Here is a 25,118-nt window from a genome sequence, read left to right on the forward strand (position 1 = left end):
CATGTGGATCAGCCAGATGCCTGGTTGCTGGCAGCCACCTGATACCACCACATACTCAGGGTACAGCCTTTGTGGGTCTCAGCAGAATCACCATTCCTAATACAGTACAGTGACACCACTGTTGGGCAGTCCGCAAGGGCTTTGGAAGTGGGCGGAGCTCCTGATCTCTTTGGTTGGTTGTCACTGACAGTGATGGCTCTCCCATGGCCATCCAAGTTGACCAGCATTCCTTGTTCCAGTTACCCTGCAGGAGCTGTGGGGTTCTCTAGCAGCGCTTAGGTTGCCTGCTGAGGTGGCAGGACTCTACAGGCAAGCCTGGCTGCTCCACATCAGAGGCTGTGTTGGCATGTGCAGTGTGCCTTTCTCCCAACTGATGTGGCTTTGAGGTAATGAAGTTCAGGGCCTTTCCAATTTGATGGCAGCCCCACTTCCAAACAGGATGACCACGTCCAAGTTGTAATCTCTTTTTCTAAGATGATTGCACTTGTGCATTTCTAAGATGATTGCACTTGCGCAAATTGAGAATGCCGAGCTTCTGGTAGTGAGGAGGTGGTGGTCAGCACAAAGAACTCAGACCCCTGCCTTTTGGCTCTTTGCATCTTCCTGGTAATGGTGTAAGAAGGATCATTCCCAGCAGCTCATCACCAAAAACGTCACAGAGCTGACTACCTTGTAGCCCAGAACCAGGTGTGTCTACTCTTGAGCGCTGGAGAGTAGGTCATGCTAGATGTCCCTTTCTGGCTGATCCAGGACATGAGTCTGGACGGCAGTGTTATACCCTGTTAAGAGAACATAACATCGACTCTTAAAAAAAAAAAGCCTTTTTTTGTTTGTTTTCTTTAAGTTTTGGCCATGCAGTGCAGCATGTGGGATCTTATTTCCCCAACCAGGGGTTGAACCTGCAACCCCTGCATTGGAAGCATGGAGTGTTAACTATTGGACCACCAGGGAAGACCCCATAGCATCAACTCTTAAAACACCCAGGGGGCCAGGGGGAGAGGCTGGGGTTCCATTCTGTCAAGTGAGGCCCTACCTCTGCATCCTGATTACTCTTCTGAAATTAAGAAGCAAGAATGAAAAGCCTCCATAATAAAATGGGAAGATTTGAAATCAAAATGTTAGTACAGGTCCTGATCTTAGCAGTTTATTAGCATGATCTCAATGTCCATTTGCAAGCATGTAAAGTGACCAGTACAACAGTAGTAGTATGGTTGTGAAGAGTAAGACTAATTAGAGCACTTGGAAAACTAAGACCTCAGGAAAATGTTAATGGTTACTCCTGAGGACTTAAAGCCAGGAACTGTGCCACTTCCTGTTCAGACTGAAATATGCCCTAGCCACAGCAACAGGAGCAGCTTTGCCCTGGAGAGCAGCCCCCTGGCTTTGTCAGGGGCCTTCTATGCACAGAGTGGCAGGCTGTATCCATGGCAATGGGCCTCGTGCCTTCCTTGGTTCCGCCAAACCCAATGGGAACTTCAGAGGCATGCAGAAGCCATAGCCTCAAACATTCCTGATGCCCAAATCCAGGAGACTTGAATGTGGGGACATGGAGTGTAAGCTCTAGACAGTAGTCTATTTACCTTTCTTTCACTCTCCAACTTCTACATATTCTCGCTTCTCTTTTTTAGCCTACCCTCACACTGTGCCCAGAAAAAAATAACTACATTCATATGACACTCTATGGGTTATTGGTCACTGCCTTGATGAGTTTCTGGCTTATGGAGGTTATCACCTAACCAGGTGTGCTGTGCTTAGGTCTGAAATTGCTGGTGAGATCTGGAGAGGATCAGAATGAAACTGACAATAGTTGATAAAAAATCCCCAAATGAAGAAAGTAGTAATAGAATGTTCATTCCAGAGAAGTGAGGAAGGTCACTGAGGAAGGAGATATTTCATATTTTATACCATATGCTTGTTTTACATAAATCAAAAATTGAATTTAAAAGGATATATTTAAGTGTTAACAGAATATATGACAGGAAATATAAACTGGGGTAGGTAGAGCTTTAACAGAGGGGTGTGGAAAGAGCCCCCACCGAGACCTTTCTTGTGAAAAACACAGGAGTAATTGTCATGCTCTAGGCACCAAAGGACCCATGTATGAGGTCTCCTTCCCACAGACTGGCCTCAGGAAGGAGGAGGTGGGCATGTCCACCAAGATCCTCCACCTTGACAACCCTACTCAAGACTCGAGACACACAGAAAGCAACACACAAGGCCTTGAATGTAAGGCCAAAAAAAAAAAAAAAAGATGCAGAGAAAAGCTACAGGAAATAAGGGGTGGTGTTGGCAGGTCCATTAGTACCTTTCTGGCTACAGGCAAGTGCAAACCTCTGCCTGGCCTTCTGCTCAGAGAAAGTTGTATTTCAAACTGGTATATACTGTCCCCAGAGGCAATATGAAGCCATGAAAAGAGCTTTAGCACATCAGCCCCTTCTAGACCCACAGTCCTATGGTGGGACTAAGATGGTTGCCATCTGTTCATTTATGCCTCCTACCCTCCTTAAGCAGCTGCACCTGTTGCCCGTGCAAGTGTCTTGCAGTCTAGTAGGGAATTATTGGAGACAGACAATGAGATCAGGGCAAAGTGAGTGAGTGAAGTCACTCAGTCACGTCCGACTCTTTGCGACCCTGTGGACTGTAGCCCACGAGGCTCCTCCATCCATGGGATTCTCCAGACAAGAATACTGGAGTGGGTTGCCATTTCCTTCTCCAGGGATCTTCCCGACCCAGGGATCGAACCCAGGCCTCCTGCATTGCAGGCAGATGCTTTAACCTCTGAGCCACCAGGGAAGCCCCATCAGGGCAAAAGTATCTAACTACTTGAGTCAGGCAGAAGGCTTCCTGGATGGGAAGGTTATGGGAACTGACATTTCTGGATTAAAGGATTTGCCAGGTAGATGGTGAGAGGAGGGACCAACCAGGAAGAGCAAGTAGATCTAGTTCCAGTGAAAGAAACAGGCTTTGAATCAAGGCAACCCCATCCAGAGACATGTACTAGTGACAGTTCTTAGTCAGTTATGTGGGTCCCAAGTGACAGAAATGGGAGTGTCTCAGAGTGCCCACATCTCTGGCAGTGACCTTGAATATCATCATTAGGGTTAATAGATCAAAAGGCAGACAGTCGGTTTGGTGGACAAAGTAGGTGACTAGGCTGCGATTCCTACCACCAAGCAGGGATCTGGAGATGAGTGGCTCTGTACCGTAGAGTGGCCTTAGGACGGGACCCACAGACTGTAACACCTGGCCTGGCATAGGCTGTTTCCCTAGACTCTGATCTAGTCTCTTAGGGATAGGTAGCTCAGCTGGTAAAGAATCTGCCTGCGATGCAGGAGACCCCGGTTCGATGATTTCTGAGTCGGGGAGATCCCCTGGAGAAGGGATAGGCTACCCACTCCAGTCTTCCTGGGCTTCCCTGGTGGCTCATTTAGTGAAGAATCCGCCTGCAATGCGGGATCGATCCCTGGGTTGGGAAGATCCCCTAGAGGAGGACATGGCAAACCCACTACAGTATTCTTGCCCAAAGAATCTCCATGGAGAGGAGCCTGGCAGGCTACAGTCCACTGGGGTTGCAAAGAGTCGGACGCGACTGAGCGACGAAGCGCCGGGATTACCCACCAACCTGAGCTTTGGTGGCCCGGGAAGAATGGGGGGCGATGTATCTTGGAGGGGGACCAAGGAACCGGGATTACAGGCCGCACCCTAGGCTGCCTTGAGGAGGGAAATACTTGCCCCCTGCCCCCAGGATGCTTCTGGCGGGCCTGGCTGTGCGAGGTCTGGGGCTTTGGCTGCAGACGGATTAGGTCTGATCCGATTAGAGCCTGGGAGGTCCACTTCGCCCCCTTGCCTGGCACTGTCAGCGCCCTCCCCGCCCTCGTGGGGTCTCGGGGATCTCCTGGAGACCCTTCGCCCTGAACACCGGGTTGGTGCAGAAATCCGAGAAGCTCCGTGTGCCCTGGGTTCGGCTCACTGGCACAGCGCGGGCTGGGGCTTCCGCCCCCTGCGGCCCTTCCGAGCCCCGCCCCGAGCCTGCGGGTGTCTGGGCGCCCCTCTCTGTGCTCGCCGCTTGGCGGGTGGGTTCCCCGCTGTTGGAGGGCCCGTGCCAGCCCCTCCACTGGGAGGGCAGGACCACGGCCCCGCCCCGCAGGTCTCCCGCCAGTGCACCTGGCGGCTAATGCCACGAGCGGCACTGTGCGCCTGTCCGCGCGATGCCCCGCGTCCGTTTGTCTCCGCGTGCAGAGCCGGGGGTCTGTCTGTCCCTACCGCAGGAGGACTGAGCAGGGCCGGCGTCAGAGCTACGTGCGGCGGGGCGGGCGCGGCGGGCGGGGTGGGGGCGGCGCTGAGCGCGGCAGCGGCGGCGCGGGAGGCGGGGAGGCGCGGCGCGCCGGGGACAGCGGCGGACGGCGGCGGCATGCGGCTTCTCCCTTTGCCCATCGTGGGCTGAGACGGCCGCAGCACGGGCGGGAGGCGCGGCGGCCGGTGAGCCGAGGGCGCAGCCAGCCGGGCAGACCGCGGACAGCGGTCGGGGCGCCGCGCCATGGGCCGAGCCGAGGGCGGGGGCCCGGGCCGGGGGCCACCGCCGCTGCTGCTGCTTCTGGGGGTTACGCTGGTGCTCGCTTCTGGGGCCGCGCCGGGTAGGTACCGACCGCTACCGGGACCCCAGCGGCTCTGGCGCCCCACCTTGGGCCAGGGTCCCGTTGGCTTCGGGTGCAAGAGGTGTCCGCGAGCTCTGCCAAGGGGGCGGGGCAGCGGCTTGCCCGCAGCTCGGGCGGGGGAAGGGGCGCACGAGGAGATGCGGGGACTTGCTGGAGGCGACACGGCGGCCGCCACCCGAGTGTGGAGACAGAGGTGTTGGCTGGGGGTGGGCCTGTTGGGGCGGGGCCTGAGGGTGAGATTTCGGGGCGGGACCTGGAGGTGATGGCGGGGCAGGGGAATGCGAGTTCGGGGCGGAGCCCTAAGGGTGAGACTTTGGGGCGGGGCCTGGTGTGTAATGGAGCCCCGAAGGTAAGACTTTGCCAGGAGCTAGAACTGAGGGCCGCCCGGGTTAGAGCGCGGGTGATGTCGGGGGCGGGGCCTTTCGCTTGGGGGCAGGGCCTAAGCGAGGATAACGTTTGGTCGGGTGCGTTCTCGGGCTTGTGGGGCGGGCTCGGGGCGGGGCGTAATGATGGGGCGTGGCCTTGGGAGAGCTTGGCGCTGAGGCTTAAGGTTGGCGGGGGTCTGAGAGAGCAGCCGCGGCGGGGGCGGGGCGCTGCCCCAGCTCTAACGCGCGCGCGGTCGCTGACGCCCCGCCCCTCTCCCTCCCACAGTGCCTGAGGCGGGCAGCGCCGTCGAGGCAGACACGCCTGTGAAGAGCGTCCCGGCGTGGGAGCCGCGTGCTAACGACACGCGGGAGAAGGCCGGCCCACCAGCAGCTGGGAAAGATGAGACTTCTCGGACTGCGCCCGGCGGAGAGCAGGCCTTGGTGGGCCCTGGGGTCGGGGCTGAGGAGGCGCTGGAGGCGTCGGCGGCGGTGACAGGCACAGCCTGGCTGGAGGCCGAGAGCCCAGGCCTGGGCGGAGTGACCGCAGAGGCGGGCAGCGGCGACACCCAGGCCCTTCCAGCCACGCTTCCGACTCCCGACGAGGCCCTTGGGCCGTCCTCGACGTCCGCAGCCACCTTCGAGGCTACGGAAGCCAGTGAACCACCCTCCCCCACCCCTGGCGACAAGCCAAGCCCAGGCCCTGAACTCCCCAAGGAGAGCCCCATGGAGGTTTGGCTGAACCTGGGAGGCAGCACACCTGACCCTCACGGGCCGGAGCCCACGTACCCCTTTCAGGGCACACTGGAGCCCCACCCAGCATCAGATATAATTGACATCGACTACTTCGAAGGATTGGATGGTGAGGGCCGTGGCGCCGACCTGGGGAGCTTCCCTGGGTCGCCAGGTACCTCAGAGCACCACCCTGATCCCGGGGGAGAGACCCCTTCCTGGAGCCTGCTTGACTTATACGATGACTTCACTCCCTTTGATGAGTCTGATTTCTACCCTACTACATCCTTCTATGATGACTTGGATGAAGAGGAGGAAGAAGAGGAGGACAAGGATGCAGTGGGAGGTGGAGACCTGGAAGATGAAAATGACCTAGTGCCCACTGAGAAGCCTGGTCTGGGGCCCGGGACAGGCCAGCCCACCAGTCGGTGGCACGCTGTCCCTCCACAGCATACTCTGGGCATGGTCCCGGGCAGCAGCATTGCCCTCAGGCCCCGCCCAGGAGAGCCAGGCAGGGACCTGGCCCCTAGCGAGAATGGCACTGTGTGCCGCAGTGGCTTTGTGAGACATAACGGCTCCTGCCGGTCAGTGTGCGACCTCTTCCCAAGTTACTGTCACAATGGCGGCCAGTGCTACCTGGTGGAGAACATTGGGGCCTTCTGCAGGTAAGGATGTGGCAGGCAGGTGTCCAGGGAATTGTCAGGAGAACTCCTGAAGGGGGCATGGGAGGCTGCCTCAGCAGAGAGGGGGATGTGACAGGTTCCCAGAACTTGTGTGTTTATGGGTCAAGAGATGGTCCCAGTAAATATTCTACAGACTAACAGCTTAAATGTACTTCCTGTGAGCTCATCACTAGGAGAGTTTCCTCAGAAGTAAGATTGTGCATTTCCTCTAAGTGTCGTTCTCTTTACCAAACCAGTAAACTATAAAGGTGAAACGAAAGGACTTGGCCAAGGGTTTTGGAAAGGGCCTTTGCTGGCTTGAGGGCAAGTTCTTGTTGGCAAGTTCTAGCTAAATTTGCAGAAGGACAAAGTCCATAGACGCCGTGGGAGAAGAGAGAACTGCTGACTACTCCCTCTGAGCCATGTGCGAGGCAGAAGAAGGGCTCTGTGACCCGGGGGGGCACGCACTTCAGGTGGCACGAATGAGGACCTTCTCACTGGATAAAGACCCAGAGAGCAGCCACTCAAACAGGTCAAGTCAAGCAGAGTGTCCTTCCTCACACAGCAGATGTTTGGCGTTTCTTAGTTCTGGGTAGTGACTTTGCTCCTTGTACCTTGGTTGTTGTCTTCCTGGAGATACTCAGTCTGACATGTTTTAAAGACCCAGAAAGTTTAGTGTCAGTAACGATCTTGTGTGCAGCCACCAGCCCATGCCTCATTAGTAATTAACCGCATATACCTGCCCTCACAGCAAGGTAGTTAACCTGCTGGAGAACTCACGGGCTTATTCTTATTCTGGATGAAGCACATGTCCAGGGCTGAGTGGTTTGCTTCTCTCCATCCTCTACAGGCCCTAGAAGTGGCAAGTAGACCTCAGATTCTTCTGGGACTTGTTTCCACCAGTCCTAAGAGTGAAACATTTCTGTAATCTGGGTATCTCTGTTTTTTTAAGTGCCATTCCCTATGTTTCTTTTTCTGGGGCTTTTTGGAGGTATATAAAGAATTCAGATTCTATGGGTCTTAATGTTCTGATAGAAGAATAATATAATGCATGCATGCTGTGCCTTTGTCATTAAAGCTTGAGTTTCCTTCCTATGAAGTTCTTTCCCATAAATGATTGTGTCATTAGGGTCACTAATATAAAATGTGTCCACACAGCTCTGATTGGAGCTGTCCAGCCATTGCCAAAAAGAAGAAGATATTATGATCAAGATATTATGGCAACAAGACCTTGCTGGTTGCTTAAGGGCTACCAGAAATACAAGGAAACCCTGATCTTGCTCCTCAGACTCTAGTTGTGGAGGGAGGACTATAGTAATGATTTTAGCCTGGGAGCTATGGAATCTCTGCAAAATTAGTATCTTTCATCCTATTGGAGGCCTGGGTTTTCACCTTCGAAGTTAGCTCCCCATCAGAGTATTAAATTTGGAGGCCTCGTTGCCTCTGGAGCACTAGAACAGTTCCCAGAACCTCCTGGAGCTATCAAGGGACCCCCCAATAGTAAGCATGCCCTCACTGAGTGGCATGCCTAAACTGACCATGGATCCTCCAGTGGATCCTGCCTTAGGAGGACTTCTCACTAGTCTACTCCAGCCCCCCTTGCACAGCTTCCATCCCAGGATCATCCACCCTGGGCCTCCCTACCAGAAATGCCTCCTCTGACGGGTAACCCAGGCCCAGCCCCAGCTTGGAAACTGTTTTACATTCCACTCACAGGAGGCTGCCGAGCCGTTGGTTGCAGACTGCAGCATGCTTTTGTCTGTGTCACCCGACCACTGCAGGGAAGCGAGCAGAGCTATGGCAGAACTTCTCCAGAGCACTGTGTTAGAGGGACCTTCTTTCCCCGCTGTCCTCCAACAGTCTCCCACGACTGCAGAGGGGCTGCTGGATAAGAGAATTCACTGCTCGCCACAGAGCCCCACCCTCTTCTAGGTGTGGAGTAGCTAATTCTCCTGGGTTTGATTTCCCCATTTCTGGACTCCTTTCTCCTCTGTCATTCACCCTGAGGTTCATGTCCCTCCTTTGCCTGCCTCTGTATCCTTCCACATTTTTTCCTCTTTGAAGCAGCCTGGTTCCCATGGAAACAGCAATGTCATTGGAAGAGTTGGAGCCTGGGAATGTCCCCAAGGGCAGGAGAAAGTCACTCAACAAAAGGACTGAAACCCACCCAGAGGGTTGATTCTCAACTCTGCTTTCATGACAGTTCTCATGGTGACAGGACAGGAAGCTATAGGGGCGGCACCTGGGGGGCTGCTGAGATGGGGGAGAATGTACATCTATCTTTGTGCTTGTCCTTGTCTGTCGCTTCCTTATTTTCAGTGTCTGGTTAGCCATGTGAACTAGATGGGACTGCAATGCCCCAGGATAGGGCGGGTCCTAGTACTTTGTGGAGGTAGTTCCTATTGATCTTGTTTTTTATCCTTTTTTTTTTTTTTCCACCAGAGCCCAGGGCAGGGGCTTGGGGGTGTTCTGGGGGAATCCTGTGATTGTTGTCATTGAAGTGGAAAACAGGGTTCCCTTCCCTCAGTCACTTCACAGGCCTGTGAATGGCCAGTGTGCTCAGTTTCTCAGCACCCCATTTACCTCATTTGTGTCAACCACCCTTGATGCATTTGTGCTACACACTCTTCCTGGTGTGGTTGTAAAGATGAGGCAAGAATAGCAACCCTAAAGTCTGCACAGATGAGGACACCCCACTTCCTATAGCTGCTCATAGGAGCAGGATGTTGACGTAAGCCCCGGGGTCAGGGGTCAGACGCTCGCTGCGGCCACGGCTGTCTGCCCGTTGCCTCAGCCTCACCCTGTCACCGCTGCAGGTGCAACACGCAGGACTACATCTGGCACAAGGGGATGCGCTGCGAATCCATCATCACCGACTTCCAGGTGATGTGCGTGGCCGTCGGCTCGGCCGCCCTTGTGCTGCTCCTGCTGTTCATGATGACGGTGTTCTTCGCCAAGAAGCTCTACCTGCTCAAGACCGAGAATACCAAGCTGCGCAGGACCAAGTGAGTCTGTGACTGCCAGCCCCGCCCTGTGGGATCTAGGAATATGGTCCTGAGAGTTTCTGGCATCTGCTGTCCATCCCTGCTTGCGTTTTTCATACCAGAGATTCACCCAAGCTTACCCGTTCCTACACGGAATGTGCTGGAATTGCAGCAGAGGTTAGGCCCTTGTGGCAGACTGCAGCTGTCCAGCACCATTCCACACACACACACTCGCCACCTTCTCTTAGAATGCTTAGGAAAGGCAACCAGAGTATAGCAGCTCCTGACTCTGGTCAAGTAACTGATTAGGTACTATGCTCAGCCCCCCACCCCCGTCTGATTACACCTGCTTCCCAGGTCTTTGACAGCTAGAGGCCGGTATGAGGATTTCTCTCCCAAATCAGCATGAAGTGACTCCTCCAGCTCCCTCTATCTAGCTGCTCATAGGAGCAGGATGTTGACGTAAGCCCCTAGAGGATGTGCCAGCCTCTTCAGTGAAAGGATTTAGCAGCACATTGCTTTTCAAACTGGTCCACCCTGGTCCAGGCAGAAGAACAGAGGGTTCAAGGAAGTCCCCATTCCCTCTCAGTAGGATGTGGGGAGTGCTAGGACCTCGGCCTCACTTCCTCCACTTGGAGTTGAAGGGCCATATGTGCATGTGGAGTCTCATTTCAGCTCTTCTCCGGGCAGAGGAGTGACACCCGTGCACCTGTGAGAACCAGCATGCGTTTGCCCTTGAAGCCCACGCCTTGAACACTTGGATGTGACCTTACCCACCGTGACACAGTCACTGTTACCACTTAGCAAAGTAAAGAACCTTCTGAAATGTCACAGGAGTCAGACAAGGAGGAGACTGGAGTTCAGCTTCCTCAGGACCCAAGAGGCAATTTATGCAGGACCGCCCCACCCCCCTTTCCCCCTGTTGTTTCCCCCCCAGTTAATTCCCTCCCCCTGACCCGAGACTCTCTCCAGAGAATGGGACTGAAGGACTTGCCCTGGGTCCTGGGAAAGGGACAAAACGCCATCTGTTGCTCCTTTGCTGGGTAAACTCGTGGGACGTGCAGATGCCAGCAGCTCTCTGCCGCCTTTCAGCTAACCGTCCTGGGGCTGCGAGGGCCTCTCCATTGTGCCTGTGCATTGAGGCAGGGCTGTATCTGTGCATGTGATCACAAGCCAAGGCCCTTGGCTCCTCACACCACCACTGAGGGGGTAGGGGGAGGGTCAGGGTGGGAATGGGCCCACCTACCAGGGCTGCTGCTGATGACCGGGGAGAGAAGGAACGCTGCCAGGGCAGTAGAGAAGCAGGAGCTGAGGCCCAGGGAAGGAGCCTCTTCTAGGTCCTCCTCCTGGAACCAGTTTGCGTTTTGCACAGAGCATGGCTCCCCCAGCCCTTCAGCTCAAATGCCACCTTCCTTATTTCCTCTGCACACCTCCTTTCTTTCCCAAGCCTGGTTGCCACTCTGCAAACACTATTAATACATGTACCCAGTGCACTACAGATACTGCTGTAGTGTATTGATTCTAAGATTTTTTCCCCACATATTAGCATCTCTGAAATTGGATTGTGTCTTACAGTCGCTGGCATCTTATAATCACTGTTGGCCAGATGGCAGTCATGATGTAGTTGTAATTGTCTGGCAGGCACAAACGTGGTCATAGCTGTTCATATCGTTGTCAGTTCTTTATCTAAAGTCTGAATGAGTGCCTTAAAGTGTGTAATGAAAACTCTAGATGATAAGAAAGGATTGGACCATGGTTTAAATGACAGAAGGTTTTTCTTAGTGGTACAGAAAATAGGGGTACACCCATGACATTTGACGAAATACAGTGTTTGCCCTGTGAAGCTTCTATCAGATGTCGCTGTGATCATTTCACTTACATTTTCCCTTCTCTCTTCTGTCCTAACCAGCAAATTCCGGACCCCATCTGAGCTCCACAATGATAACTTCTCCCTGTCCACCATTGCCGAGGGCTCTCACCCAAACGTAAGGAAACATTGCGACCCTCCGCGTTCCCCTCCCTCTCACTGCCTGTGCCTGGGCTCGCTATGAAATGCTATCTGTCAGGTAACTGGTCTTCGCATCTGCCCTTGTGCCTGTTCCCACCCCTGCCCGTGTCTCTGGTTCACTTCAGCATATGAACCCACTGCTCAGAGCTCTGAGGGTCTGGATAGTGTGGCCTGTACGGGCCATGAGAGTGAGAAGAAGGGCGTGATGCCGTGTCACTCCTGGACAGGCAAAGTAGCACAAAGTACAGAAGAACCGTTTCTGGGATGGCGCATGATTTTCAGCTTCGTCTCAGCTTTAGAAGTCTGATTTTTGTCTTCTTTTCTACATTGAGAAGAAAGCCTCTGCTTTTCTTGCTAGGGACTTTCTCGCTGGTCTTTGAAGCAGATGGTGCTTGTTCTTTGGGGTGAATGGGAAAACCTCTGGGATTGCCAGAAAAACAATCTGACACTGTTTTGAGAGCCCTAAAAATGAGCAGGCTCATATACACTGGTTATATACACCGAAAGAGGCCAATCTAGGATAGTTTTTAAAAGTTTTGATATAAAGGGAAGCATAGAACACTGGCAGAACCAATAGTGTAGGGATAAATCTGTCCTTAACGAGGATGGGTTTATAAATGGAAGTTGAAACCCAATAAGAGGTCTCCCGATAGACCGTTTCCTTTTTTTTATAACTGGGGAAAGTGCATCCCCAGAAGGCAAAGGAGAAAATAATAGTCTATGAAGCTGTTCACCAAACCCCAGAAAAGAACAAGTTGACCTGCAGAAGGAGGAGAAAAGGAGTCAATTTAAATAAGAAATAAAAAAGGCCAATTTAAGCTAATTTTTTAAAGACTTTGCTATAAAGGATAGAGAAAAAACAGATATATTTTACGTGATATGTACCAAGATACTAAGTTTAAGATGAGCATAACTGTCAAGGAAACAAGATGTCCTATCACGTCTGAGATTGGTGACCACTCCAATCAACCCACAAGGATGTAGGGTGTGCCTTGTCTTGGAACACCCCATCCCAACATACCCAGCCCTGGCAGTGATGTGCATGTAGTTGCCATTTATGAATTACTGGTGATCAGTGGCCTGCCATGGGGTCTCTCAGACCCACTGTCTGGTGTGCCATGTCATACATGAGGGACAGCAGGCCTGACCTGTACAGGAGTGCCTGCAATCAGGAAATTTATTAGCCACAGAGTGCAAGGGTCCTTGGCAAAGCTTCTGACTCATGCATTTCTGGCAGCCTTGGTATGTCCACCTTTCCTGCTCACAAAGATGGAAGGGAAGGAAATAGCGTCTCTTGGAGGCCTTGGTTGCAGGAGCCAACAGAAAGGTCTCCAGTTCTTGCGGACCCAACTTTGGGAAAGCAAGGCATTTATCCAGGAAAACTGCCACTGACCTTGAGCAGGGTGGTCAGCCATGGTGGACTCTGCCCGAGAAGCGCCCTGGGGTTGTCTGGGCGGCACTCAGCTCTCTGGCTCCTCTGGGATCCTGCGGGCCATTTCCGTGGGCATCGTTCCCTCAGCTTGTGCCCCAGGGTACATCCTATCACCTCTGCCAAAGCCCTGAGCCTGTGGGGGGTGGCTCTCCTGTCCAGCAGCTGGATTTTCCACTTCACCTCTCATTCCCTCCACCTCACCCAGAAGTCAGACTTGGTCATAGTCAAGATCTTGTGCACTGACAGTGAAGACAGTTACCACCTTATGATGAAGTGGAGCCCTGGCCATTGCTTCAGCCACCGCAGTGACTGCTGACAAGCGCTGCTGGCAGCAGGATGAAAGTGAGAGAACCTCCAGATGAGCTGGGAGCCGAAACGGGGGCAGCTAGTCTCCCCGTCCCTCTCCCTTCACCCCTCAAAAAAGAAAAAAACCTTGTTGATTTTGGCATCTCCTAAAATTTTGTAGAGTTTTCTTTATCTTAGTAGAGGGGTTATTTCTTTTACATAAGTCAAGGAGATAGAATGGGTCGTTTTCCTACTCAGTTCCAATAATCTCTATAAACCACTGTCTGAAAAGATTTCAAACAACAAAGTACCACTTTGGGTCTGGTTGGGAAAGGGTCCATGGCTGGTGTCTGTGTCAGGGCATGTCCCTCTCCCCTTCTACACTCATCACTCTGCTGCTCCTGGACTGGGCCCTCTGCAGTGACGTGGGACCCTGTGGCTGGTGAGCCAGCAGCTGAGTGTGTGAGGGCCTTGTGTCACTGAGCAGCCAGCCTCGGAAAGAAACTTCAGAAGGAAAAGGAAAAGCCTGTGGCTTTACAGCCCCTGTTATGAAGGTTTGCCCTTTTCCGGGAGGAATGGCAAGTGTGTGGAAGGCTGGGCACCTCCCACTGCATGGTGTGAGCGAAGTGAGCGAAGTGTCTGAGCGTCGGAAGCCGCCCTGCCCATCTCCCAGCTGTGCTGTCAGCAGTGTCGTGGTGGGGACTTGGTCCTCCTGAGAGTGGATGGATCTTCCAGGAGGCCCCTTAGTGTTGCCCATCCTCACCCCACCCTGCCAGTTTAAATCTTTCCTACTTCCCAGTCTCTGTTTCCTCCATATATTTGGTAAAACACTGGCTGCCCTCCCTCTTCTGATAGAGGCTTGTGTCTGAACAAGAAGACATCCAGGCCTGAACCCCTGGCGGAAGGATGCCCATATGGCTGGGACAGAAAGCTGGAAATAGTTCCCAGGGCTTAGGCCAGGGGGAGGTCCAGTTTCCTTACGATAAGGAACTTCCACCAAATCAAAGCCAGAGGAGCCTTCAGCTGGAGGGACTCAGCCACCCTAGGCCTAAGAGGATGGCGTTCTGGAGCAAACACGTGGATGAGAATCGCTCCATCCTGGTCTAGACATGCCCTCACCTGTTCTACCTGCTGAAGGCACTTAGCTTGTCTCATACCATTGTCGGATGGATACCTGTGTTCCTGATCTGTAGGACTGACTTCTCCCACCCATTGGCCTGGAAGGCAGCTTTCTCCTCTGTCCAAGTCCTCAAGAGGCCAGGTTTAATTAGGTTCCCCACCTTCATGGCATCAGTTTTGATGCCCAGGTCTATACAACTCACTAAATTCACTTTTTCACGTTAGGAGAATATCCCTGTGCCCCTGTATGCCAAGGAGAGTGTGATGGGCCCAGGGTAGGGGTGGTTATCTTGAAAAACGTGAAAGTGAGTTCCATTCTTGCCAGAGGAGAGGTGAGTATAGGCCATCCTGTCTTGCTCCAAATTTTGCTGTAATCCCCAGTCCCTTCTCCTCAGGGTCTCAGGTGTTTATGTCCAGCGTCTTCCCCCAACACCTCACACGAGCTCTACCTCATCCTGCTTCCCTCTCCCATAAAAGAAACCTCTGTGTGTGTGTGTGTGTGTGTGTGTGTGTACATAATACACTTAATATATCAGGTCCATCTTTCCATCTCAGCACATATACACTTATGCCACTGACCAGTTTTTTCTCAGCCTCTCCAAGCAGGGGTAGAAAATACCCACTGCCTGTAGGCGCTGTGTGCAGTGGCCTTGCCTGAAATCTGCCTCAACACAGAATAAAGTTCATTTTGCCTTGTGCCTGTCTCATACACACTGGAAGTGGGGAGCGTGTGTTCCGCTGTTGTCTGTAAATCACTCCTGAAGTCTTCGAAACTCTCAGATTGCTCTGTGCAAGCCGGCCTTCTGCGACAGTGCTCAGTGAGGCTGGAGTGGGGGCAGGTCATAGTGGTTTCTACATGGACAGTACACTGAACACCTGTAGCGTCTGATGCAAGCCTAGCGCCTTTCCCTACTTTCCAACTAGTCCCTCCCCTGACCTAGTGCCATTACAGGTCAGACTCAGGACCAGGCAGCATGGACTCGGGCTCACCGTTCTGTAGAGAATGTCCTGGTCCTTAATCACCATGAGTACCTTGGCTTTCAGAAGTGATTAAAGCAAGAAAGGGCTGAGCTGGCTGGTCAGATAGGCACATTACCCTTCTTGCCCTCCATGAACCTGCCTGGGTGGCGACACAGCCTCTTTGATCTGCGAAGATTCTGAGCACTTACAATAGCTATTTGGGGCTTCTGAGAAAGAACCAAGGCCCCCCTGGGTAAAATCTGCTCAGGGACTCCTGAAGGAAGAGTAGTGGGAAGAAGGTGTCGCTGTAGGAGTTCTCTGAACGCAGAGCTGGAGGACTGTACTGGTGCGGGTTTCCTGGGAAGCATTAACAAGCTCAGCTAGGCTCAGGAGCTTGTCCTGGGGTTGCAGGCAACACAGAGAGGCAGGGAGGTGCGGGGACCCATCAGAGAGGGGCTGCAAACCAGCAGCACGGGGCTTAGACTGAGGGAGCACCATGTAAGTCGGCATCTGTGTGGTAGATAAAGTCTGATAGGCTCGCACATCTCCGGCCTCTAGTCAGAGAACATGAATTTGCTGTGGGGAGCGGGGCCCTGACTCTGCCGGAATCAGCTCTGTGCCTGACCACAGCCCTGTTTGCACATCAACAAGTCATGTTCCTGATCAAGACCTTTTGGCGAGAGCAGAACTCCTCAGGATGGAGGGCCGTGTGAAGAGGGGCCAGGCACAGCTCACCAGCAGGTGAGGCTTTAGAGGGACCAGGCTGAGTATTAAAAGGGACTGTTTCTCCCCAGTCTGGCTTCCATTACAGGTATTTGTAACGCAGTTACCTGTTGGGTTTTCATCCATACATGGCCAGTGTTTTTTGAGGATGATGTTCCAAAAGAGTAGCTGCTAATGAGTCACTTTGGTTCATCCAAGCCCCAGCACTTTCTTCCTTTTCTCAGTTTTACTTTTTTTTTTTTAAGTAAAATAGAAAAGTCTGAGATGTTACTTGATTCCTCCACCCATTGTCTCCTTCCCACTCTTGCCTCAGCTTTTATTTTTCTCTTCCAGGATGATTCTAGCGCTCCCCACAAAATCCAGGAAGCTCTCAAGTCCTGCCTGAAAGAGGAGGAGCCATTTAACATCCAGAACTCCATGTCGCCCAAACTCGAGGGTGGCAAGGGTGACCCGGCCGACCTGGAAGTGAACTGTCTTCAGAACAACTTAACCTGAAGCCGAGCAAGAGAGGAAATAGGGGGGCGGGGGGCGGGGGAAGAAGCATTATCTCCTCTTGTACAGATTCTATTTCTTGTAACCATTTGTTAAACTCCTTTCTTTTTCTGATCTCATGGCATGCCTTGGTGTATTTTGTACAGGAGGGAAAAAACACACCATAAGCAAAGAACCCGAAGAGAATTACAATGCGTTGGATTGTCTGTCTGTGCTGTCTGTACCTTGCTTCTGCTGCTGTGATTTCTAAACCTATGCTATTATTCAACTGACTTTTTTTTTGTACTTTGACCCACCTTTTTTTGAGATACCGGTTAAAAAAAACAACAACAAAGTTCTTGAAATAAAACTTTTTAAAAAGCCATTTTCCCTGGTGTACCTATGTCTGCTCCCTACCCTTTCTTGTCACTTTGAGTTGAATTCTTAGCTTTAGTGAGGATGTGTGTTCATACACGTTTCATATCCGAGAAATGGTCTATGTATTAGTCTGCTTGAGCTGCCATAACAATACTATACAGCCTGGGAGGCTTAACCAACAGACATCTATTTTCTGAACTTTCTGGAGGCTCGAAGTCAAAGATCACATTGACAGAGTTGATTTCCGGTGAGGCCTCTGTTTCGGGCTTGCAAATAGCCACCTCCTTGCTGTGTCAGAATGGCCTTTTCCATGTGTGCATATGGAGGGAGAGAGCTCCCTGGTGTCCCTTCATCTTTTTATAAGGACCCCAGTCCTATTGAATTAAGGCCCTGCTCTGATGACTTCATTTAACCTTAATTACCTTATCTCCAAACACAGTCACATTAGGGGCTTCAACGCATGATATTTGGGGAGGACACAATTCAGTCCGTAACAGTCCGTAGCACCTATTATTCAAAATGCTCTCCCTCTTTCTTGGAACATTTATTCAGCACATACTCAGCCAGGTGCTATGCTAGATGCCAGGAGCTCTAGATGAATAAGATAAACTGTAACCTCAAAAAGTTAACAGTGTATGTGAGAAATAGTCTTTTGAACATTTTTAATACATTGTGTCAACAGAGTCTAGTATATACAAAGCTGTGAGAGTTGGATTTATGAATTCAGAAAGGCTTCAAGGAGAGAGGTTTACACTGGACGTTGAAGGATGGGAGGCATTTTTCAGGACGATGAAGAAGAAAAGGACACTCACAGGAGAGTTCTGCTGTGTGACTAGAAGATTGTGAGGGGGAGACATCTTAGGGGATGGGGTTGGAAAGTGCATTTTAGGACAGATTGCCAAGGTGCTTGTTGTCTAGTCACTAAGTCACGTCTGATTCTGCAACCCTGTGTACTGCAGCCTGTCAGCCTCCTCTGCCCATGGGCTTTTCCAGGCAAGAATACTGGAGTGGGTGGCCATTTCCTTTTCCAGGAGATCTTCCCGACCCAGGGATTGAATCCACGTCTCATGTTTTGGCAGATGGGTTCTTTACCACTGAGCCACAGGGAAGCTAATTGCCAAGGTAGGTGATGGTAAAGGCAGATAGAATGATGATTATAGCAATCCAGGCAGGAAATGAGAATGGATTAGAGACTTAACAGTACAAATAGTCAGAATTTTGCTGACTACTGGTGAGGAGAGTTTTCTAGAACTTTGCCTGTGTTCCCTCTGTGATAATTCCATAACTGGAATCCCTGTGAGTGTTTCTTTTGCCTAATCTCTGCTGCTTCTCCCTGATTTGTCTCCTCTGGTGCCTCATTATTTTTTAGTTTGTGCTGGACACTGTATCTGAAAAATTGTTTCTTGCAGTTTTCAGATCTAGGATGGATAGAGGGGCTTTTCAGTCGCTGCTGTTACATGCCCAGGGGCAATGGAATTCTGAGATCACGTTATTGCAGATTCCAGGTTGACACTTCCTGGCCACAAAAGGCAGACTGCGGATTTAGCAGATTGTGGAAGGGCTGGTTTACTTCGGTTCATCCTGACCCCTTAGGGGGCTTCCCCTGTGGCTCAGCTGGTGAAGAATCTGCCTGCAATGCGGGAGACCTGGGTTGGATCCCTGGGTTGGAAAGATCCCCTGGAGAAGGGAAGGCTTAGGGCACAGTCTGGAGTCTTAGCCCAAAGCAGGCAGTGGTTTATCAGTGTCCAACACCTCCCCCAGCCCCAATCCTTGAAGACTTTCAGAAACACATTTCATTCTCTTAGTCACCTCTCCTAAAATGGGCAAGCACCTCCAGGGAAAAGGGGCCCTGAATGCTTGGCTCCCCTGTCTAGATTCCTGTCCTCTCTGGGATGTCAGCCTAGCAATTCTTTAGAATCTCGTTAGCTCTTTGATGCTTTTAAGATGTTCGTACAGCCTTTTGATTGTCCTTGGTGGAAGAGTTGGTCCAATTCACCTAGTCTCCTATTTACCGACAACATAAGTCCTCTGTTTTCATCTCCGGACTCTTTCCCAGATGGCATTCCGCTGATGCCTGTGAGCTCAGTCTGCTCTTTGCTATTGGACAAGGCTGCGTACTGGGGTGTTGGTCTGTGTGTGTATTAAGGTTTCCTAACCTGACCTGTATCCACTTTGGGAGCGTTGGCGTGGTTCTGCTTAGGACTTCCTGTAATCTCTGATTTAGGGGACAGACCTGTCTTTCATGGATAAGCACTTCTTTTCACAAGGAGGCCCAGTCAAGACGGATTGTATGTGGAAGCACTTTGTAAATTCTAAATCCCATCCAGACACAAGGGTTTGTTAGTTTTGTGTTTGTTTTTCCCACAAGAATATTATGAAACGGAGATCAAGCCCTTGGCTCTCTCCTACCTCCATAGCGCATGCAAGAGAGACGGGGGAACCCAGATGGGAAGGGAACCAGAGACAGTGCAGGCCTAACGAATGGACCTACCTAGTGCTGCCAAGGGTCTTTGACCACACGAAGGGGCTGATGTGCTGGAATAGGGTATATTGATGTGTATCTGTGCCGGTGGTCCTCTTTCCTGCCTTCTGCCTGTGCTCAGTAATTCTGCTCCATGGGGCTGGCCAGCATCCTGTCTCTCTCTGCCGTTCCCTCCCTCACCTGCCCCTGCCCACCAGTGATTGCCTCACACTGAGTTCCCCTTCATTTTCCCCCTTGGTGCTTTTTTTTTTTTAAGAGGATGATTCTCAGAGACCGTCTTTGTGTTTTTTCCACCCCACTCCACAGCTTGTCCTGTGTCCTCCTCCCTAAAGAAAGGACAGACTGAAAATGTGGGTAACTGAAGCAGCATGGAAGGAAAATCATCGGGAAGCCTTTAGGCACCAATGGGTCGTTTCACTTGGGAAACGTTTCACCTCTGTGCAATGGTGAACCATCTGTGGATACAAGGCATATCATTTACACACATAACACACCTGTATTAGTTTTCTGGGGCTGCCGTAACACATGACCACAAAGTGAACAGCTTCAAGCAGTAGAAACTTATTCTCCCACAGTTCTGAAAGCCGGAAGTCTGAAATCAAGGGGTCAGCAGGCTATGCCCCCTCCCACAGCTCTGGGGAAGTGTCCTTCCTCGTCTTTTCCTCGCTTCTGCGGGCTGCCAGCCATCCCTGGCGTTCTTTGACCTGTAGTCACACCACTGTGTCTGCCTTCACGTGCTCGGCTTCCACCTGTGTGTGTCTGTCTACTCACAAGGCCTCCTTTTCGCTTTGATTTGTGTATGTGTTTATTTTTGGCTTTGTCGGGTCCTCACAGCTGCACAGGCTTTTCTCCAGTTGTGGTGCGCGGGCTTCTCCTTGCAGTGGCTTCTGTTGTTGCGGAGCATGGGCTGTAGGACACACTCAGTAGCTGTAGCACGTGGGCTTAGTTGCCCCGTGGCACGTGGAATCTTAGTTCCCTGACCAGGGATCGAACCTGCATCCCCTGTATTGGAAGGCAGAGTCTTAACCACTGGATGACCAGTGGTTTATAGACATAAAAAAGTTATCCTGTACTCCAAAAGCAGCCGGAAACCGGGGACTCAGGGCTGGAAGACCTCTCCATGTAGGAATCAGGTGGCCTCTCTCAGCCTCAGCATCTTCACCTGTAACATCCCTGTCTTTTCACAGGACTATCTGGGCATGGGATAGAGCAAGGACCAAAGTGGACCAAAGCCCTGCCTGGTGGAGCTAACTCCCCACAACATGAGGTCACAGGAGGTAAAGTCCATGGAGAGACTCTGAGACAAAGGAGGGGCTGTGCACACCCACCTCCAGGCCCAGGGAAAGGCTGAATCCTTGGACAGGGATGAAGGGGCTTTCCTGAGGTGTGTGAGCACCACCACTGCTGAGAACTATAGCAGAGGCCCCTCCCTCACCCCAGGAACTCAGCACAGGTACCAGAGTAGCTTGGGGAAAGTATGGGGCTCCACTGAAGAGAACTTACAATAATATTGTCTCCTGAGTATGTTACAATGAGATTCTGCCATGCACATGGAAGCAAAGATATGCAAAGTTATCAGAAGGGATCAGATGACCAGTCAGACTCCACAGTACTCCGGGCAAAGGTTCATCACAGCCCAGGAGCAATGTGTCCATCATAGGCGTTAGCCTCCAGAGACTCATGTCCCAAGTGTACACCTTGGGGTAGAATTGCTGGGATGGAATTTAGCCAGTCTTTACAAGATAGCGTCGAAAGTGCTTGTTATCAGCTAATAACTCCCACCAACAGTGGAGCTAAACTGCTTTACTCCACATTCTTCCCAACTCTTGATATTGTCATACGTTTTCAATTTTAGTCATTCTTACAGGCTTCCTCATGGTATGCAATTGTGTTTCTAACTTGTGTTCCCTAATTATTAATGAGATTGCACCCTTTTTCATATATTTATTCATCATCTATATTTCTACTTTTGTGATGCACCCGTTTAATAACTCTTTAGCCAATTGTTCTATTATTATCTTTTCCTTAGTCATTCATGGGCATTCTTTTTGTTTTCAATGTTATGGAAGTATAGTTGATTTATAATGTCTTCATTTCTTTTGCACAGCAACGTGACTTGATTATACATATATATTCTTTTTCACATTCTTTTCCATTATGGTTTTTCACAGGATATTGAACACATTTCCCTATGCTATACAGTAGAACCTTATAGAGAATAGATCAGTGGTTGCCAGGGGCTGAGGATGGACAAAGAGCTGACTGCAAGGATGCATAAGGAAACTTGTAGCGATGGAAATGTTCTGTAACTTGCTTGTGATGATGGCTATACAAATATGTACGTTTGTCAAAATTCATGAAACTGTACACTTTAAAAAGGTGAATTTCATACCTTGTGTCAGGGCTGCCCAAGATTATTCCCAGCTTTAATGACTCACTAGCAGGATTTATACAGCTGGGCATGAGGTCAGACTCACAGCTAAGATGTATTCCCAGGAAAGGGTTCAGAGCAAAATCAGCAAATTTAAAAGCCATACACAGAGAGGTCCAGAGAAAACCAGGAGCTTCCAGCAGATGCAACACAGGACGTGCTTAATTTCTTCAGCAATGAATTGTGACAACACCTTTGAGATGGTGTCTACAGGGAAAGCTCATAAGATATCCAGAGTTTTTAGCGGGGAATGGTTATGTAGACATCCACTGCTTTAGTTCAGTTCAGTTTGGTCGCTCAGTCGTGTCCGACTCTTTGCAACCCCATGAATTGCAACACGCCAGGCCTGCCTGTCCATCACCAACTCCCAGAGTTCACCCAAACTCACATGCATTGAGTCAGTGATGCCATCCAGCCATCTCATCCTCTGTCATCCCCTTCTCCTCCTGCCCTCAATCCCTCCCAGCATCAGGGTCTTTTCCAATGAGTCAACTCTTCACATGAGGTGGCCAAAGTATTGGAGCTTCAGCCTCAGCATCAGTCCTTCCAATGAACACCCAGGACTGATCTCCTTTAGGATGGACTGGTTGGATCTCCTTGCAGTCCAAGGTACTCTCAAGAGTCTTCTCCAACACCACAGTTCAAAAGCACCAGTTCTTCAGTACTCAGCTTTCTTCACAGTCCAACTTCCACATCCATACATGACCACTAGAAAAACCATAGCCTTGACTAGATGGACCTTTGTTGGCAAAGTAATATCTCTGCTTTTGAATATGCTATCTAGGTTTGTCATAGCTTTCCTCCCAAGGAGTAAGTGTCTTTTAATTTCATGGCTGCAATCACCATCTGCAGTGATTTTGGAGCCCAAGAAAATAAAGTCTGACACTGTTTCCACTGTTTCCCCATCTATTTGCCATGAAGTGATGGGACCAGATGCCATGATCTTCGTTTTCTGAATGTTGAGCTTTAAGCCAGCTTTTTCACTCTCCTCTTTCACTTTCATCTGCATATCTGAGGTTGTTGATATTTCTCCCGGCAGTCTTGATTCCAGCTTGTGCTTCTTCCAGCGCAGCATTTCTCATGATGTACTCAGCATAGAAGTTAAATAAGCAGGGTGACAATATACAGCTTAGCACATACCAAAATTCCAGTCTCCCAGAAAGAAACCGGCTATTTAGCATAAACTACATTGTTTACACAGCAGTTTAGGCACAGCGGATAGTGTCTAAACTCTTTGTACTTAGGGAACAGTGAGAACCCTTCCAAACACTACGTTCCCGGACACTAGCTAAGGGCCAGTCTTGTAAGCAAGTCTTTCTAAGGACAGAATGCTCAGACCTGCTAGATTAACACTTTTCTGCACACACCTCAACAAACCTACCCCCAAAAGGAAAAGAAGTGTTTCCCTATCTTGAGATCATGAAAGTGTTTTACTAAATAATCTTTTCTTTTTATAGTAAACTTCTAAAGATTGAAGAATAATTCCACATTAAATAAAAGACTGTGCCTTTCGCATTCAGGTGTAAAAGCAGTGGTACATTAGAGGTGGCTCACACTGGCTCATGAGAAAGTTGTTAAATTTTCATGTATTTTGTGAACCAGTTTTTAAATACAGCAATGATTAAAAATTAACCTATAATTTACAATAAATAAAAATATTAAAAACAAAGGTAATGGAATTCCCTGGCAGTCCAGTGGTTAGGATTCTGCGCTTCCACTGCCAGAGGCAAGGGTTTGATCCCTGGTCTGGGAAGTAGGATCTTGCATGCCTCGAGGTATGGCCAAAAAACAAAACAAAAAGTAATAAATAGTCAGAATTCATCACATCTTATTATATCTATGTCAGTTGAATCTGTATGTTGAAAATACCATCTATGTAGTCCTTCTGTGCATTTTTTTTCCCTACTCGGCATTCAGTGATCTCACACCAGTTACTTAGAATAAGCCATGGTAGGAGTATTTATAACATAAGGTTCAATAAACACTGAAAGTCAGGAATTGTTCCTTTGGGGTAGCTAGTTGTTAAAACATCTATCAGCACACTGCTCTCTGTAATCCACCGGAATTGATTTTTGTAAGTGACATTAGGTAGGGATCCAATTTCTTTCTCTTTTTTTGGCAGGTGGATATCCAGTTGGCCCAGCATCACTTACCGAAGGGCTGCCATTTCTCACTTTCCCACGTCAGCTCTGAAGTGTCACTCGAGCATTATTCAGATGTCTATGTGAATCTGTCTGCCTCTGAGTTCTTTACTTTATCTCTTTGGTCTGTTTGTCTGCCTCTGTACTGCAATCACACTGCATTTCTAGGTTCACAGTAAGCCTTGATATCCAGTGATCCAAGTTGCCTCACTTTGTTTTTCAAAGTGTCTTTTGGTAGTGTTGAGTCTTCAGCATTTGTACACACATTTTAGTGCCAGCTTGTCAGTTTCCACCAAAACAAAAACATCTTTAAAAATCTTTGAGATTTAATTGCAACTGGATAGAATCTATAGGTCAATCTAGAAAGAGCTGATCTTTACAGTATTGAGTTGTCCAGTCAATGAACATGGTCTATCTCTCCATTTATTTGGGTCTTCTAGAATTTCTCTAAATACTTTTCTGTAGTCTTTTGCATCAAACATGTTTTTTTGATTTCTTTCTATGTACTTGGTGTTTTAAAATAGTATTATAAGTGATATCTTTTCATTTTCTGGTTTCTAATATATTTTACATAGAAACAACCATTGTTAATGGGACTTCCCTGATAGCTCAGTTGGTAAAGAATCTGCCTGCAGTGAAGGAGACCTGGGTTCAATCCCTGGGTTGGGAAGATCCCCTGGAGAAGGGAAAGACTACCCACTCCAGTATTCTGGCCTGGGGAATTCCACAGACTGTATATTTCCATGAAGTTGCAAAGAGTCGGACACGACTGAGCGACTTTCATTCACTTTCAATCATTGTTAACACTGATTTGATATTTGGCAACCTTGATAAACACTCATAAGAATTTTTGTGTAGATTCTGTTGGATTTTCTATGTGTGTATATAATTATATAATCTGCAAAGAAAAGTAGTTTTATTTCCTCCTTAACAATTCTTATACATTTTTATTCGCTTTCTTGGTTTATTGCACTAGCCAGGATGTTTCATTAGGAATAGATATGGAGAGAACAGGTATGCTTATGTCGTTGCCAGCCTCAGAAGGAAAGCCTTCACCCTTTCATCGTTAAAAATAATGTTTGCTGTAGGGCTTTTTTTGCAGATATCATTTATCAAATTAAAGAAATTTCCTTCTATTCATAGTTTGCTAAATGTTTTTACTTTGAATAGATCTTAAATTTTATCAAAAGCTTTCCTGCATCTACTGAGATAATCAGGTAATTTCTTCTTTGATCCTCTTAATACATAAAATTATATTGAGTTTTCAAATGTTAAACTGATCTTGCAATTTGG

General features: G+C 49.7%; 1 protein-coding gene across 2 annotated transcripts; it reads left to right on the forward strand.

Moving 5' to 3' along the window:
- Positions 1–4,324: 4,324 nt before the first annotated feature.
- On the forward strand, positions 4,325–16,778 carry CSPG5 (chondroitin sulfate proteoglycan 5). 2 transcript variants are annotated; one of them, XM_069561577.1, is made up of 5 exons: positions 4,325–4,634; positions 5,307–6,414; positions 9,228–9,416; positions 11,305–11,380; positions 16,256–16,778. In XM_069561577.1, exons 1-5 carry the CDS (start codon positions 4,538–4,540, stop codon positions 16,415–16,417), a joined length of 1,632 nt encoding a protein of 543 aa, XP_069417678.1. In that variant the 5' UTR covers positions 4,325–4,537; the 3' UTR covers positions 16,418–16,778. The 2 variants fall into 2 exon arrangements, with proteins under 2 accessions (XP_069417678.1, XP_069417679.1); XM_069561578.1 differs by lacking the exon at positions 16,256–16,778 and adding an exon at positions 13,041–13,293 and having other exon boundaries at positions 4,339–4,634.
- Positions 16,779–25,118: the final 8,340 nt, after the last annotated feature.

This window comes from Ovis canadensis, chromosome 19 (genome assembly GCF_042477335.2).
Source record: "Ovis canadensis isolate MfBH-ARS-UI-01 breed Bighorn chromosome 19, ARS-UI_OviCan_v2, whole genome shotgun sequence".
NCBI classification, from domain to species: Eukaryota; Metazoa; Chordata; class Mammalia; order Artiodactyla; family Bovidae; genus Ovis; species Ovis canadensis.

Coding starts and splice junctions, on each gene's coding strand:
- CSPG5 (XM_069561577.1), top strand. CDS start 4,538: ATGGGCCGAGCCGAGGGCGGGGGCCCGGGCCGGGGGCCACCGCCGCTG. Junction 9,417..11,304: donor ACCAAGCTGCGCAGGACCAA/GTGAGTCTGTGA, acceptor TGTCCTAACCAG/CAAATTCCGGACCCCATCTG. Junction 11,381..16,255: donor CCGAGGGCTCTCACCCAAAC/GTAAGGAAACAT, acceptor TTTCTCTTCCAG/GATGATTCTAGCGCTCCCCA.